Source organism: Cricetulus griseus, chromosome 5, assembly GCF_003668045.3.
Source record: "Cricetulus griseus strain 17A/GY chromosome 5, alternate assembly CriGri-PICRH-1.0, whole genome shotgun sequence".
In the NCBI taxonomy this organism is placed as follows: domain Eukaryota; kingdom Metazoa; phylum Chordata; class Mammalia; order Rodentia; family Cricetidae; genus Cricetulus; species Cricetulus griseus.
In genome coordinates, this window is record NC_048598.1 from 192,190,890 (window position 1) to 192,209,094 (window position 18,205).

The window sequence follows — 18,205 nt, forward strand, 5'->3', positions numbered from 1 at the left end:
TTGAGGCTGAGTTGGACAACTGGGTTTACTAGTGTGGGAATCAAGAGAAGGCTATCTACTGGAAATGCAAATTCAAGAGCAAAGGCACTAAACCGGGATGTGGGAGGAGGCTTTCCAACAGCTTGGGTCTGGGGACTGCTGGCCAGGGTGCCGTTACTCTCTTCAGGAAAGAACAGTGGCATGGCAAGGTAGGGCCATATCTGCCCTCAGGCTCTGCCTAGGGCTTCACAGAGCAGGAAAGAACCTTCGAGGCATTTGGCATGTAAAGGAAGAACATAACCTGGAAATTAAATTAAATTGGAACAAAAGCCAATGTGTGCAAAAGCCAGTACATCTCCCTATCTTCCTATTCCCTTCCATGAAGCTCAGTGTCTCACCTCTCTTTACCTACTTTCTCACTTCCCTGAGCACACCGGGTACTCCAGCTGGCCAGTAGCTTCCTCTGCCTAAGACACTGCATGCCACTGCCTGCTTTGCCTGAGTCTATAGCTTCTTTCAAGCCTTTGCTCACATCTCACTTTCCCCTTAGACCTACTCTAACCACACCATTTAAACTGTTCCCTCTCTCCAAACCCTCTCTCCCATAATCCCAATCGAATGACAACCTTTTCTGCAGGACTTTCCAATTCTAACACACCAGACTTATTCTCTCCCTGTCACCAGACCGTAAAATGACAGCAAGGATCTTTGGTCTACTCACTAACAGATCTCAAACTTATAATGCAGAAGAGGGCTCAGTGGACAAAGCACTTGCACAGGCATGAAGACTGAAGCTCAATCCCCAGCACCCACATGAATGCATGGTGGGTGGCAGTCTGCCTGGAATTCTAGAGCTCTATAGGTGGAAATGAGAGCCCTAGATCAATCTGACTGTACCAGTCAGCTCTGGGTTCAAACGAGAGATCCAGCCCCCAAAGAATATTGTGGTAAGCAATCAAGAATGACTTGTGACATCTGCATCAGGGTCTCTACATGCATGCACACCCACTCACACGAAAACATGAATTCACATGTACTCCCACACAGGGTCAAGCATGCATGAGCATGCACTCTACCCACAGGTACATATAAGTAAACCAAAGCATACAATGGTAAGAGAACATAAGAGGCTCACCGTGAATATTTCTAAGTTGAATAATGGATTATATCCAATTTAAGAAGGAAAATCATAATCCCCTCTCTTTCCTGAAATGGGGACCTTCATTCTATACAAGGGAAAATTCAAGTCCAGTTTCTGGAAGACACATACTGAACACCCTGGTTTCCAGGCTCTATCATGTGTCCTTTCTCTGCCCAATACCACAGTGTAGGGAAACCAGAAGAGTGCTGTGTGCCTTACTCACAGGACAGTGTTTATGGCTGAAAGATCACACATACCTCAAGAGGTTTCATATAACGTGATTCTCAGGAGAAATGAATAGCATTTGCTTTCCCAGTCCTTTGATTGATTGATTGACTGACTGACTGACTGACTGACTCCCTGTGTGTGTGTGTGTGTGTGTGTGTGTGTGTGTGTGTGTGTGTGTGTGTGTGTGTGTGTGTGATGTGCCATGCCTATGGAGTTAATTCTCTCCTTCCACTGTGTGGATCCCAAGAACTGAACATAGGTTCTCAGGTTTGGCAATAAGCATCTTTTCACACTGAGCCATTTCCAGTCCATTCCCAGTCTTTCGTCTTAAGAACTAAGAACACGAAAAGTTAACTTCCCCATGTTTGGCTAGTTACAGGTACCACATGTCAATCCTTTGTCAGTGTTCTTCATCTCACTATGGAAGGCTCTATTCTTCTGTCTGGAGCCAGCATGGACATGTATTCATCAGTCCCCACCCCAAAATGAATTCCTCCAACAAGTCTTTCCTCTCTATGGGTTCATTCCAATCAACACATGAACATCAGGCAATATCAGAAATAAGCCCCTCTGTAGCCTTGACATAGAGTATCCAAGTACAGCTAAACTTGTGCTGTGCCACACTAGCAAGCCTCTGGGAGCTCACTACTATCCACCCCCAAGAGCAGGAAGTGATCTTAACCACTGAGCCATCTCTCCAGTTCCATGAAACCCAAATACGTTTTTAAGAAGCAGAGTAATTATTGCTGTCATCCTTAGGAGATCATGAAAACAAGGTGGCTGACACTAGCCAACCAAATGGTAGGATTTAATAGCAGCCAAAGGCATCTACTGGGTCAAAGAGTGATCAACTTCCACCTTTAGTTTGGTCATTGTATCTCATATTCATATCTGTCCCAAAGGAGTGAGGGCTACACAAATCATGGGCAAATAACACAGATTCTCCCACCTTAAATTACAGCAGGACCACCTATTAACTCCTTCTGTTTTGATTTACAACATTAGGTTTAGCATTTCTTGTTTTGCTCTTTACTAAATAAAAAGCTTTATATGTGTTGAAATGTTGGAACAATTACCTCTACCAAGTTGTGTATCTTGTAGCCGTCTTCTTGGATGAGCTTGTACTTCTTAGCAAACAGGTCCCCCTTGTCTTCCAAGGTGAAGGCAGCCTCTCTTCTGGGCTCCCTCCGGGGCAGCAGTGGCCACTCTGCCCAGGCCTGCATGGTTTGCTGGATTGTTCCCATGTTGCTCTGAGTCTGTGCCACTCTGTGCTCCAGCTCAGCCGTGGCCACTTGCACCCTCTCCATGTACACCCAGAAGTCATCCTGCCATGTCAGCAATGTTGCAGCCACCTTGAGCTGCTCATCAATAGCTCTGAGCTCACCCTCAATGAGAGGGTATTCGACTTCTAGAAGGTTCTGTTTCAGTTTATTGTAGCCTTGGACTAGGAGCTCAAGATTCCCAATGTGCTGACCAAGATGAATCAACCAAGCAAGAAAACACAAAACAAAAAAGAGCCAGATTTGTTAGCACTTTTCTGCATCCGAGAGGCACCAAATGCTACAGGTTTCCAAACCAAGAAATAAAATTCAAAGTATTTTCATCCCCAAATTACCAAGTATCAAAAGCTACAAACCTTTAAAATAGTGTTCCTTTTCTGGAAAATGCCTAAAGCTGATTCTGGTATGTCAGATTTCTTCAGCATCAAAAGGTATTTGACGTCTCTCAACACCGCCACAAGCTATTCCAAGAATATTAAGAATTATCGCATACTTTAAGAATATATTTCTGGGCCAACAAGACAGCTAGTGAGTAGAAGTGCAGTATTGACAACCTCAACACAGTCCCTGGATCCCATGGGGAAAAAAAACTCAGATGTGCTCACATGTGCAACCCCAATCCAAGTTCCCCTGCAGTGGTGTGAGGGGTGGAGACAGAAGGACCTGCTGGAAGCTCCCATAGTGGGTGCAGCAATAGAAACAAGAGAAATGATCTCAGAAGCAAGAAGGAAAACTACTCCTGCAATGTTGTCCTCTGACTCCCCCACATAATCTGTGTTCTTGCTTTGTCTCTCCCACTCCTTCAAATAAATATAAACAAATATAGCTCTAAACACAAGAGTACATTTCAGTGTTAAGAAGAGTTTAAACATGAAATACTTAAAATGTCATCTTGCAATTACTGTATTTCTGGTTCAAAGTAAACAGACTTTTGCTTCATATACTTTGTTGCATCCTAAGTCATGCATGTCTTCATCCAGGATGGTATATGAACTCTATAGTTTACAACATATGCCATTTTTTTAGTTAATTAATTTTATCATTTTAATTTTTAAAATTTTTATCTAATTTAATTTAATTTTAAAATCTGAGCATTACAGAATCCACAGAGTCCATAGAATGAGAGTTGTTGGTTTTGGGTGTGTGGTGGCTGCTTGCAATACTTACAGTTGTTCTAAAAGGGAAAACAAGGCTGTAGATGGTAGCTCTTAATTATCCCTAAAACATTTCAAACAATTGCTCCTTTTATATTTGTTTTGATGTGTATATTAAAATTTTACTACTTATCTATTATGGTAGTTTGAATATAATTGGCCCCCATAAGCTCAAAAGGAGTGGCACTATTAGGAGGTGTGGCTTTGTTGGAGTAGATAAGGCCTTGTTGGAGGAAGCGTGGCACTGTGGGGGCAGGCTTTGAGGTCTCCTATGCTCAAGATACTGCTCAGTCTCACAGTCCACTTTCCCGTTGCCTTCTGATCAAGTTGCAACCAGCACCATGTCTACATGCACACTGACATGGCTCCCGCCATGATGATAACGGACTGAAGCTCTGAATTGTAAGCCACCACCTCAATTAAATGTTTCCTTTTATGAGAGTTGGCATGGTCATGGTGTCTCTTCACAGCAATAGAAACCTAACTAAGACATCTGTTTTGAAATAATTGTCATTTCTAGAAAGAAAAGAAAACATTAAACTCAAAACATATAATGCGTGTGGTACATCCAAGTGACATCTCTCCTACCCATCTGTGACAGCTGAATAAGTAATTGAAACACCATACAGGAGGTGTGGGGTGGGGAGAGACCAGGTTATTTTCTCCTCTATTTCTTATTTTTATTCTCTTTATTTGAAAAGCCAAGCTGTCTGGAATGGCACCCTTGCTAACCTCTTCTTCAAATCTCCATAGAGGGCTTGTTGAGCAGCCAAATATCAGTTTTCCCAGTCATGAAATCAGAAGTCAGTACTGTTAGTTTTCTTTTCTCTCCTTTTCTTTCCTTTTCCTCTTTCTTTCTTTCTTTCTTTCTTTCTTTCTTTCTTTCTTTCTTCCTTCCTTCCCTCCTTCCTTCCTTCCTTCCTTTCTTTTTTTAGAGACAGAGTTTCTCTGTGTAGCTTTGTAGACCAGGCTGACCTTGAACTCATGGAGATCCTCCTGCCTCTGCTTCCCAAGTGCTGGGATTAAAGGTGTGCGCCACCACCACCTGACTCTGTTAGTTTTCTTGATAAAACATTTATGTTGGTGAACCAAATTTCCATTAGCAAAATAAGGTGATGGCATTTGTGTTTATTTTAGAGAAATAGACCAGAGTTAGGGTGTTCAGTGTGACCCTCTAATTTGGTAAGCAGACTTCCCAAGTCTTAGACAGGCATTGGGACTGCCAGATGGGGCTCTGCCCAATCACTTCTGTAATCCTGAGTATTCTTCATTACCTAAAATTCATCAAATTCTTTCTTTTTTCTTGTCACAGAAACTTACATCATAAGCTTGCATCAACAAGCTTATCTTCCCTTTGAAAGAAATGATGACAAGCAGAAACGTCTTTTATCAACCAAAATCATGACAGACCTTTGCTCCTTTTAATCTATGGTTTTCATATTTTAATTAACTAATGCAACCTGGTACTTGCTATGAAAACAGATGTACCAGAAGCCATCTGGTAGACTATAGGTGCCAGTCAACTGAGTTAAGGTTACTAAGGTTCTTAGTTACCAGACAGGAAGCTGGAACATGGAACACAGAAAAGATGAAGTGGACCCCCCAGTCCTTAGCAGCTCACCATCAGGTGGCTATGGGGTGGTAAAGTAGTCATTACAAGGTGTTAATTAATTAATAAGGAGCAAAGGAAGTGACTGTTTCTGTGGAATAATCCTTTTGTACACTGTGAGGACTTGTCACTGTAATTGGTTTAATAAAGAAGCTGACTGAGCCAAACAGAATAAAGTTAGGTGGGAAAGCTAAATTGAGAATGCTGAAAGGAGAAGGGAAGAGGTAGGAGGTGGCCATCCAGACACAGAGGGAGCAGGAGATGAATGTGCCATGCAAATAAAGGTATTGCCATGTGACAGAGCATAAATAGGGAATATGGACTAACTTAAAATGTAAGAGTCAGTTAGTAATAAGACTGAGCTATTGGTTGAGCATTTGCTATTAATGTAAGTATCTGTGTTGTAATTTGGGAGGGGTTACCCAGATGGGAAAACCCCACCTACAGGCTGCAACCCCAGTTACTTAGGAGGCAGAGACAGAAGGATTGCTAGTTCAACATTTTTCCTGGGCTACAAGGTGAATTCAAAGCCAGCCTGGGCAACAGTGAGAGCCCTATCCCAAAAATAATAAATCAGTAAGGAACTTGGTGATAAATAAGTAAGGTATGTTGTAGAATAATCCTTCTGTGCACTGTGAATATGTATTACTCTCATTGGTTACTAAAGAACTGACAGGGCAGGAAGCGATTGGGCAGGAGAGTCAGAGTGGGGGGATTCTGGGAAGAAGGAGGGAGTCAGAAGACACCAAAGGAAGTAGGGCATATAGAAAATGGGGTAACACACCCTGAGCCATGTGACAGAGGGTAGATAAGAAAAGATGGATTAATGTAAATGTAAGAGTTAGTTAGTAACAAGCCTGAACTATCGGCCAAGCATTTACAATTAATATTAATTCTGTGTGGTTACCTGGGAGTGGCTTGTGGAGCAAAAAGTTCTGCCAACAGAGGTATAAATAAATAAGCTCACTGGTAGAGTGTTTGCCTAAAACCTCTCAGGTCCCAAGTTCAATCAAACGCATGTACAAGTACACACACACACACACACACACACACACACACACACACACACACACACACACTCATATACACATGGAAACAAATCTGCAAGGAAAACTTTCCCAAGTTTAAAATCTATACTCCTCACAGTACCGTTACTTTCCCAAAATGGTCGAAATGACCGAAGTGAACTCTTCCATCTTCAGAGAGGCTTCAGGGACAGATGAGTAACATCTATAATGCATTAGAAAGGCAAAGTCCTACCTTTGGGTCAAAGTTGACACTAAGAAGGCCGTTGATGGCACTGAATTTAACCAGAGGCTGGTTCAAATTAAATTCACAAGTTTCATCCACAGTTCTTCTCCATTCGCTATAGACATGACTTTCAAACTGATCCAGCAAACTGGTCATTTCAGTGTACTTCTGACAGACTGCAGTCTCATCAGGACTGTCTGGAAATCTGCAGCAACAAGGTGCATCTAGTTTTCTACATATGCCAACAGAGCACAGTTTATTTTACAGTAGAGAATGGGATCCCGTATTGTAAAGACCAGAGAGAGAAGCATCTGAAAGCCTTACATTGTTTTAAAATCATATCTGCTTAAAGACAAAGGTCATTACAAATGGATAAATGGAACCCCAAAGGTGTCATGAAATGTCAGCAAGTTACCAGTTTCTAGAAGGAGGTTAAAAAGGGGTGCAGAGCGCTGTGTGACAGAGAAGAGGAAGTAAAATAATCAAACTTTCCAGACAGTGAATGAAAAGGAGACACTAAAAGATAAAAGAACCAGAAAACAATATGAACAATATGAAGCTATGAGCTGCATAAAAGTACCAAAATTATGATAAAGCCCTCTCACTAGATCAAACCCAACCAAAAAGGAGGTCAGCATATCCTCAGGTGCTAATATGAACAGCCACCAGCCAGTGCTGTACCATTTGCTTATAATCCTATCACCGGGGAGGTTAAGGCTGCTGATCAGGACCTCAAGGTCATCCTCAGCTACCTAATGAGTTTGAGGACTAACTGGGCACCCATCACACCCTTCTCAATGCAAAACTTCCCATAACACCAGCATAATTAACCATGAAGTAAGGCTAATTACTCACAGATAATGGAGAGATGTAAAGTTTGACCAAAATATTTGAAGGCGTTCAAGGAGCATTCTGGCCCATTTAATATTTCCAGAGGTGAATGGCATATTCTTGTTGAGAATTTCATGCCCATGTTCAACCTGTATGTTGACATTTTCACAAAGAGGAAGATAAGGGACAATCAGGGTGCTTTCCAACCTCATAAGCAATTATTTGTTTTACATTCACAGTGGCATTAAACATGGGTGTTTAATAACTTCACTAATGAAGAGGTTAGTGCCCAAACCAAGTTCCCCATCTCTGTAAGAAAAACATTAAATAGCATTCAGTTGGCAGCATAGCTCAGTGGTAGAGTTTTTTTCCTAGCATGGTGAAGGTCTCAGGTTCAATCCCTAACACTAAATAATACTTAATGTCTATAGATAATGCACTAATTTCAAATCCCAAGGATAATTTATCATAAAATCTAATCCTTACACACAATAAAAAATGGCTCCATATAAATGTTGAAGTTTCTCCATCTTGCCACAGCTCACCTGCTTCATGTGGTCATCATACAGTTGCTTACACACATCCAATTCTGTATTAAACATATTCAGCAATGTGCTGTAATGTGGGCTGAAAATTTCCATGACAACTGGTTTCTCTAGAAAATTCCCAAATATGGTCAAAAGCTATAAAAAAGATCAAAGTTAAAGAAAGGTTAAGAACTTCGATTTTTTTAGTACAAGAATTCGGCTCGCAACTTCTGTAACTTAACTCCTTACCTGTCTAGAGGCAAAGCCTAGTATGCTAAAATACACGTGGTGCCACGGAAGATAAAATACATTTTGTCTTTTCCTAAAATTCTATATAACCAATGAACCAAATTCCACATGAAATTTCTTTGCCAACATGGAAATTGAGAAGATTAGAAGTGAGCCAATGTCTACCAGCAGTGCTGGCTCACGGCTAGCAATCCCTCCTGCTGGGTGTCAGGGAACGTTTTCAACTTGCTTAGTGTGTAAAAGTAGAAGACTTAAGTGTGTGTTATGTTTCTCCTCATCAATAACTACACCAAATGTACCAATGGCAGTAACTGCTCTGCTCAGGCCCCTAGCCCACTCCCAGGATCTAGTTGCCCCTAACAGTGGTCAGGGGTAGCAATGGTTACCATTGTGAGTACATAGGTGAACACCTCCTTTGACACAAAAAGTCCTGGCTCAAGCCAATGCCTTCAGTTGATCCAGCTGTCTCTCAGAAAGAGCACATGGCTGGATCAATTCATGCAATGTAAGTTACAAGCAGCTAGAAACTATGAGCAAGCAGAGGAAGCATGTGGAGAGAGAGTGGGACAGAGACAAGTAGATGATGGTTACCAATCTGGTGATGGCATCAACTTCCTGAAGGCCCACACTCTCTACAGCTCACTGAGGACTCCCAGGCTCCCCAGCTCCTTACCAGTGTCCGTGAATATGAGATAAGCGTACTCTCTGGTGTGTCCTCAAAAGGTGGCTTTCTTGGCAAGCTAAATGCATAGGAATGCAATATTTGTATGCAATGGGAGTTTGCACAGCACTGTGTGCCAGGCATGGTTAATTGGAGGCCTTAAAAACACTGCTGTCAGATGCTCTCCCACAAGGAACTGAATTGCAGGGGGAAGTCACTTGCCAAAATGTATAGGCTATTGGCAGAGCTAGATTAAAAACCAGGTTTCCTCCTTCAGTTCTACCCTCTCACTGGTTCCCTCTTAGTCTCCCCCATCCAATATCTTGTTTTCTACTGTTTCAGTTACTAGTGGCTAAACTGTGGTCTAAAAATATCAAATATAAAAATTCTAGAATGGGACAATTTCCTAAGTTTTTTGTTCAGTTCTGTAATTTTATATGATATTGCTGCAACGATTCTGTTTGTTAGTCAATGTTGTTACTCTCCTAGTGTGCCTAATTTCTAAGCTCCACTGATCATGGGCACATAAATATGAGAAATAGAGCGAGTATACATAGATGAGTTCAATAACATGCAAGACTGAAATGCTCGAAAGGATCTTGGATTATACCTATGTGGGCTTCATAATGTGTGCACTTCATAATGTGTGCATTTTATATTGGTGTTTTCCTCAAGAGATATTTCAAAACAACTAAGTAAAGCAAATGAAAATGAAGAGAATTTTGTTCTGTTTTCTTAGGAAGCAATGGGTGTTCCTCAAACCTTTCATTGAAAAATAGCTTTGATAGAGAAGTTTTGTAAACATTCTTATAAGCTATACTCAGTGAAAATAACACAGTGAAAAAAGTTATATAAATTAAGACATAAATGCGCCATCATGGGCCATCAAAGACAAACACATTCTGGCCTTTTCTGATTAACGGTTGTAACAGTAATAGAAACTTCCAGATTATTTTAAACCCAGTTGATCAGCTACCTAGCAAAACATTAATTATTAACTTTCTTGGCCAGTCCACTATGTTGTCAGCTGAGGCTTCCTGTGAACTCACAAGTGAGCACTACCCTCCTAGGTTGACAGAGGGAACCCCAACATTTACTGGAAATGAATTTCTTTCTTCACATGGTCTTATATTCTCCAGAAGTTTCTGGGTTATATTTCATCTTGCTTACTCTCCTGCTGGTGCTTAAGCCCTGAGTTTGCAAAAGAAGAGACAGAAGTATTCTAAAGACAAGCTGGGGAGCTACAGAGTAGTGCTTTTTGACCTGCTGGGAAGTCTGTGCGATACCAACAGCTCATGGCCATCAATACATAAGCGTTCACCTCTAGGATGAGAACTACAGCTGCAGCAGCCTCTTGACACTTTGAGTCTGAACCGTCAGTGGTTTTACAGTCCCAGATGTTTTCCTTCACACTGGTCCTGCAAGCTGAAGGCTAAATCCCCCAACATTTTCTTTCCCTAAAGATTCCATTTCAAAACTCTTTAATCCCCTCTGCCTCTCAGCTTCTTAATGTGACACAGTTTTTCATAATTCTGCTCTACTGCTCAAAGTAGTATCAATATTAATTTTTCCTGGCTTTGTCCTGTTCAAAGACTTTTTAATCCTGTGAAATATATATACATATATATATATATGTATATATATGTGTGTGTTACATAATTATATAGTTATACACACAATATATATAGTTACACACACACACACACACACACACACACACACACACACACACACACGAATATGCAGGATGAACCTATCAACGATGCTTGGGACTAGAAGGATCTTTGACTTAGCTTTTGGGGATTTGGAATATTCATACTCTCCATTCCCACCCCCCAACACACAATGAAATACCCTAAGGGCTAGAGTATATACCTAAGCATACAATTCATATATCCTATCTACACTTAGACTGAGGGTAATTTCATATCATTTTTAATAGTATTGTATATGAAACAAACTTAACAACATGGAATGTGCCACCTATGGCATTATCTGGACCTCAAAGTATTTGAGCACTTTGGGCTTCAGATTTTTGAATGAACTACATTCAACCAGCATGCTGTTTAAAATCTTTTCTGAACTCTTTTCCCAACATGCTTCAATTTACTTAAATACAAATCTCAGAGTCATTTATTAGTGTTGTGTTTCATCTTCAGCAGATGCCAGCATTCTAGGTTCTTAAACATTACAGGTTTACACCAGAATACTAGGACCCATCCTCCTTCCTGGCCACATCTTTACCAAGAGCAAACATCAAGCTTTCATCTCTCAGCCATAACCTACAAAAATATTCCCCCTCTAGAACAACCGATGGTCAGAGTTCTTCAACCTGCATCTATGGATGAGATCATGTTTTCTTGGAGTATATAACTAACCCTGTACATCTTTCTTCTGCTCTTCCCCTCCCTAGAGTATGTCACTTCTAATTCCAGTTAATCCAACTACCCCTGGGCTATTAGTAAGTACCTACTGTCTACAAGGCAACCCAATCCTAACAAAAGCTAGAAGAGAATGCCCATTATATCCTGGGTTTCTTAAGGCAGGATTTTATCTTATTATTTTAGTAGTCAAGCTACAAATATGTGGAATGCTTTTTTTAAACCACTTGACAACAAGATGAAACTGCTTAGGAAAAATATAAACTAGTGTGCTTAAATAACCCATGTTAAGGGTTGTGAGTGGGCAAGAAGAACAATTTGAACTAGACTGCTAATGAAACGGAGTTGGGAATCTCTCTAGATGGAGAGCTCACTCTTTCTTCTGGTTACCCACAAAAGCTTAAAAGATAATGGTTTCTAGTAACAGAAATATTAGAAGTCATACACAGGCATTAGAAAGAACTACTATTCAATTGCATTAGGAAAAAAAAAGGATAACTCTCTGCTAAATGGGAAAAGCTACAAAGTAGATCAGAATACTGTTGTTTTGTCTAAGAACAAAATGTATTCATATCTTGCCAAAGGAAGAAATAGCATATTAAACATAAATTAACTGTACCCAAAAAAGGAGACCACAGAAACATATCATATATCTTGGCCAATGAGAACCTCAGTTTTACCTGAAATGTTTTTGTTTAAAAAAATTGCCATTTTCCCCCTTTCTCAATCCTTGATGTCACAACACTCAGTAGTTAACTTAAGGAGGAAACAGACACAGTAGCTTCACCAGTGTTGCTCAACCCATCTGAAAACCCAATAATATCTTCTTTGAAATCTGCTGCTGTATGACTTTATGCTGTACCTGTGGTTCCCAACTGTGCTGGCTTGGGTGGCAAACGTTCAATTCCCCTTTGGGATATCACCTAGTATCACACACGCGACTTGGAATTCACTTATTTTAAAACATGCTGTTTCTATTTCCATATTACAAGTTTTCCATCTCCAAGAGCTATCAAAATGCATTTCTTTCCCAGAAACACTCCACTCCCCATCTCTCTCCCTCCCTCCCACCCACCCACTCAGTGGTAGAGTGGGTGAGCACTGTACCACTGACCTACATCCCCCAACCCTCTACATGATTCTTAATGCATGTATAATCTATTAGGTTCATTCACGAAACATACTCCCATGTTTCAATAACTCTAGTGTCAGAATGCATTAGTCAATCAATGGGATTATGATTAATATAGCAGCATTTTTTTCTTATTGACAAATAAATAATGCCTGGTAATCAATGGTGCCTTACATCCAATGATACAGAGAAAATTAGCCCTTATTTGTTTCAGTCTCAGTCATAAAGTAGGCAGATGATCCTGGCATAGGCAAACAATCTAAAGGAACAAATTACTGAAATTATAGATTTTTTTTCTTTTTACTTTCCAATGTGATTTACTGTCAAGTCAATATTTCATTGTCCACATCTAATTCTCTCTACAGGAAATGAGGGCTGAAATACAGTGAATGCCAGAAAATATCAAAAGTTAAATGTCCTAAAAATGACCTTCCCAGAGTAAACACTGCTGCTTTCTAGGTGCTTTCTAAACCTTATTATTTGGTGGGCTTGAGTGCAAAGGGAAGGTGTGGATGATCTGGTTAATAATACTTTACCTGAATCAGAAGAGAATGTATTTGACCTTGTCATCTAACAGTGTAAACAATTCATTTTCTTAGGAGTGCAGAACTGACCTTAAATGCAGATTCCAAACCAGTGCAGTTACAGAGACCTTCACAGAGCAGTGTCCCAAGCTGTCTGTCAAAATCCAGGGTTTTAGACTTAAATTTGAAATAGTCACCTTCAAACCCCTGCATCATGGAAAATAAAAATGTTACAGAGAAGACTTCAACAGGGAAAACAGCAACCACTTAAGTTAAACCCTACTTTCCCTCAGTCTCTCAATTATTTTGTATTTTGTAAGCGGATTCCAGAAGAGACCAAGAAAAGCTGCATCTGACTGACTGTGCAAGTGGTCACCTGATAGAACACTGCCTGTGTGGTGGCATGTTACCCATGTTTTCATGGGGCTCAGCCCTCTCAGTACTGTGGCCCTACACTTGCATGTGGGCATCAGCTTGTCTGCCTTCTTTCATCTATCTCAATCACAAATAAAGAGCACGGCTTTCTCCGAGCATCTCTGTTAGAACCAAGTGTCGCCTGTTAAGTTCCACAGAATGTTTTATCTGTGGAACGGAAAACCCGCTTGTGAAAACACTGTGTTATCAGGTAAGGACTGACAGCCACTCCACTGTGAGAAAGTGTCAGGAGTGGCAGAAGAAGGGGAAATGTGCAGATATGGTTTCCATGCTCTCATTAATAAGCAGCTGGCAACCCCCAAGGCACCCAAATCCCTGGGAACACTGAGCAGGTCTGTACCATGAGTCTCACTTCTTGGACCCTGAGAACACCGAGCAGGTCACCGACATTAAGTTTAACTTGGAATGGAAAGATTGGCTCATGGTGGAGTTCTGGACACTGTCACAAACCACAGTATTACATCTAACATCAAGAGGACGGAGCTAAGTCTCCTGAATACTAGCCAAGCAGCCTCTCCACTCAAGAATCACTCACTTGGAAGTAAATACAACTTCCCAACAAGTTTTAACAAGCCTCACACACCCCTCCTCTCAGGATAGAAACAGAGTACACAGTCTAGAATCCTTAACCACTTAACCCTTAGAGACAATGAGCAACACCAGAAGTGGATGAAACAAAAGTCTCCACCCTAGACACACACACACACACACACACACACACACACACACGAACACATACTTTATAAAAAAAAGACACTGCCACAGAGAATTCACACTTATACAAATCTGAATTCATCCATGTCTCTATCTCTAAGTTGCTCTTTTTATAAACCCCTAAAGAAACTTGGGAAGCCCCTTCGACTCTTTGATACCTGCTAGCCATCTTTGCTCTTAACTATCCCCTGCTGTCTGTCTCCATCTATTCCAGCAAGTCCCTCCCAGCTACCATTGGCTGTTCACCTAGGCTGCTGTTACCACCTCTAAACCTCCTCCAAGATGTAGCCTAAGTGACCTGTGTCACTCCGAGTCAAACTCCTGTAAATTATCATCTCACTTAATAATATGAATTTACTAAAGTAGCATGATAGTTAGGAGCATGGCTCTTAAGGCCCTGTGTGGCTGGGACCTCACTGACTGCTCTAAGGTGTTCAGACGCTTCCTTAGTAGTCTCACTCTAGGGTGTAGCCACACCCGTCAGCTCTAATTGCCCTTATCAACTTCTCTCTTGCTTCCTTCCCGTTTGTGTTACAGATCTCTCTGCACTCTCACCTCTGGAACAAGGCTCTATTTTAATGTCCTGGCACTAAGCATGCTGTACAGTAATTGCCTACCAATAGTCTCCCCTGGATTCTGAGTCAATAAGGCTAACAACTGGACTTATTTTTCACAGTGATAGTACTAATATTTCATGGAGTTCCCGGCTCATAGCTGTTTCCCAGTAAGTATTTATTACATAGTAAGTGGTGAGCTAGTATGACTCAGGAATCATTAAAAAATGTTTCTATAGTCTGGAAAGTACAAAATTCCCTTTATTAGCATCCTGGGAAGCTATCTGAAGGTTTTAATTAGAGAAAAGCCATGATTTGACTAAGCATGAGAAAGTTTCTCAAGCTGCTACACCGAGAATAAATTCATGGAGCCAAAACAGGCCAGAGAGTAGCAGCTTTCAGGAAAAGCAGTGATCCAGGTGAAAAATGAGCTGTAGATATCCTTCCCAGACAAACTCAGAGGAAATGAGTAAAACCATGGATGACTCTAAGCACTTGCCCTAAGAAGCCAATTATTTGTGACATCTGAAGAGCTGCAGAGCAGTCTGGAGGCTTGGGGAAAAACTTAGTTCTGAACCAGTTGATTTTGAGGTATCCATTGAATCCCTGGTGGGGCTGCTGGTCAGGCAGTCACGCTGTGTGTTCAGGACTTGAGGAAATCCATAACTGCTGAGTGCCTGTGCTTTAGGTCTGACGGAAGTTCTTTGCCCTTCCAGCCGGGCTGGGGGGCACCGGGGAATATCATGAATGGGTGTCATCAATGAGCTTCATCAGTTTTGTTTTCTGCAGTGATTCGCACAATCCCTCCACTGCAGTTATTCTTAAACCCTAAATGCCACACAGCTGACGTCTACAGTGCGGATGCTGTGGTTACATCTTTGCCTGTTTACTTCACATCTCTGCTATTTTGGGTTTTTTTTGTTTTTGGTTTTTCGAGAAAGGGTTTCTCTGTGTAGCTTTGGAGCCTATCCTGGCACTCGTTCTGGAGACCAGACTGGCCTCGAACTCACAGAGATCCGCCTGCCTCTGCCTCCTGAGTGCTGGGATCAAATGCGTGCGGCATCCTTTAATCAAGAGAGTTAAATTGTAAACTACAATATCAGTTTGAAATTTACACCAAATACTGAACCTACTTTACACCTCTAGGTCAAATCCCCTTTGGTGTCATCTATGTTCTCTCTGCACTGGAGAGAGATGCCCATTGTTATTACCACTGCAGGAACAAGTGAAAGGCCTTAAAGTATGTGAAAATAGAAGAACTATATAACTCTGTGGTCCTTCACATGAGTCTACCTTCAATTGAGATGACATTACCTCAGAAAGACAGCTGTAGGAAGTTGAGGGCAGGTAACACACTCTAGTATATGCAACAATGTAAATGCTAGTCAGCACATAAATGGATTAAACAACCACACACACACACACACACACACACACACACACAGGAGAGGGGGATAGAAAGGGAGGGAGGGAGGGAGAGAGGAAGAGAGAGAGAGAGAGAGAGAGAGAGAGAGAGAGAGAGAGAGAGAGGAGAGAAAGATTATTTAAAAAATGGAATGTTACTCTGTTCAGAAAAAAAGGAAATCTTGTCATTTGTCATGACATAGACATCCCTAGGGGACACCGCACAAGTGAAATCAGTCAAATGTCAAGAAAAACTACTGTGTGGTCTCACTATACATGGATTTGGGTTATTGTGGGAAGATGGAAGTGGGGAGAGGTAGACCAGAGGATACAAACATCACAAATATACAAGATAAGCAAGCCAAGAGAATTAAGTACAATGTGAGGTACACAGCAAAAGGAAATGTTGATTCTTCAAAATACAATTCTTTAGTTACATTAAATAAAAGTGATCCAAACACATCAATTCAGAAGATTGACAAATTTTCTCAGGATTTAGTCTCCCACAGCCAGTTTTCTCTGAATACTTAATACTCAATTACAAAATGAAAGTGGAGATATTATTATGAATTTCTGGAAATAAAAACGACTGCAAAGCAGTACTATGAATAACTATGCACAAAGTTAGAAAACATAGCTAGGCATGGATGGTGGTACATGTCTGTGAGCCCAGCACATGGCAGTAGAGGAAGGAGGGTGAAGAGCAGGTCAACCTGGCCCACATAACAGGACTTTCAGGGAGTCTGGGGTGAAGGAAGGGCAACCCAGATGAAAAGGACAAATTCCTAGAGACACACCATCTAACAAGATCAAATCAGAAAAGCCAAAACTAGTAAGGAGACAATGTAAGTAAAAAGCCGCTTCCCAATTGGTGAAAGCTCAAAACCAGATGGTCTTACCATGAGTATTTAAAGGAGAATTAAGGCCAAGCCTTCTCAAGTTTGCTAACTCATTCTACCAGATAAGAACTGCTCTGATCCCAAAGGCAGATAAAGATACTTCAAGAAGAGAAAACTTCAGACCAATCTTCCTCATGAATGGTGAGACAATATGCAAATGGAATTCAGCAGTATATTAGAAGAATTACAAACAGCAGTCAAGAGAAATATTCCCTAACAGCAGGGTGGTTTAACATACAAGAAAAACCTACACAATATACCACATTAAGAGAATGAGAGTGGGGAGTAGACCTCACATGAGGCAGAAGCAGCTCAATATTCAACACTCTTTCATGAGATAAACATTGGATGAAACGCTAAGGGTATTAAAGATCCCCAACACTGGCCTCCCATGAGCACTGAGTGGTTAGCATCATCCCCAAAGATGAAAGGGGTGAAAGTTCTTCTCTGAAGTCCAACAAGACCCGAATGCCCAACTCTAATTTAATACAGCATTGGGAACTGTCACCAGGGTCATTAGGCAAGTAAATAGAAAAACCATCCAAATTGGAAAGTACTTGTGCCTATTCACAGGTGACATGATTTTTATCTAAAGACTGCAAGCCTAAGAAACAAAGTCAATAAACAAACTCAGCAAGGTTTCAGGGTGAGAAGTCAATATACAACGTCAGTTATGGACTGGGACGCTCAGTCAGTAGTAAAGCTGTGTTTTCTGTGCAAACATAAGAATCTGTGTTCCTTCCCTAGGGCCTGAATAAATAAAGCCCGGTGTGGTGGCACGTGCTTTTAACCCAGGAGGCTCCCTGGGCTCCCTGGCCTTGAGCAAGCCCAGCCTAAACTGTCAAGCTCCAGGAATGTGCAGCCTGGGGAACAACACAGGAGGTTGACCCCTGTTGTTTACCTCCCCTTCCATATGGATATGCTCCTGCACAGACAAGACACATAAACATATATACACAGAGAGAAAAAAATTGCATTTAGGTATACTAGCAATGACCAATCCTAAAAAGAAAACAATTCCATCCATAGCAGTATTAAAAAGAATAAAATACTTCGTAGTAAGTTTGACCAGAGAAGTCAAAGACTTATATACCAGAAGCTATAAAATAGTTTGCTGTAAACAATTAAAGGAGGGGTGGGTAGAAAAATAATCCGCTTACATGGGTTTAATGTCATTGTAGAGACCATACTATCCAAAACAATCTGCCCCGTCAATCTAATCCCTATGAAAATCTCTGTGATTCTTTGCAGT

The 18,205-nt window shown here is 41.1% G+C and overlaps 1 protein-coding gene across 1 annotated transcript in view; it reads right to left on the reverse strand.

The window, feature by feature from the left end:
* Dnah11 (dynein axonemal heavy chain 11) overlaps positions 1-18,205 on the reverse strand; it is a 298,245-nt gene that overhangs the window by 250,709 nt on the left and 29,331 nt on the right. Inside the window, exons 9-14 of the mRNA XM_027416426.2 lie at positions 13,038-13,154; positions 8,019-8,156; positions 7,498-7,622; positions 6,652-6,847; positions 2,985-3,089; positions 2,425-2,817 (exon numbers count right to left, since the gene is read on the reverse strand). Coding sequence (XP_027272227.1) covers positions 2,425-2,817; positions 2,985-3,089; positions 6,652-6,847; positions 7,498-7,622; positions 8,019-8,156; positions 13,038-13,154 — 1,074 coding nt within the window. The remainder of the gene's footprint in view (positions 1-2,424; positions 2,818-2,984; positions 3,090-6,651; positions 6,848-7,497; positions 7,623-8,018; positions 8,157-13,037; positions 13,155-18,205) is intronic.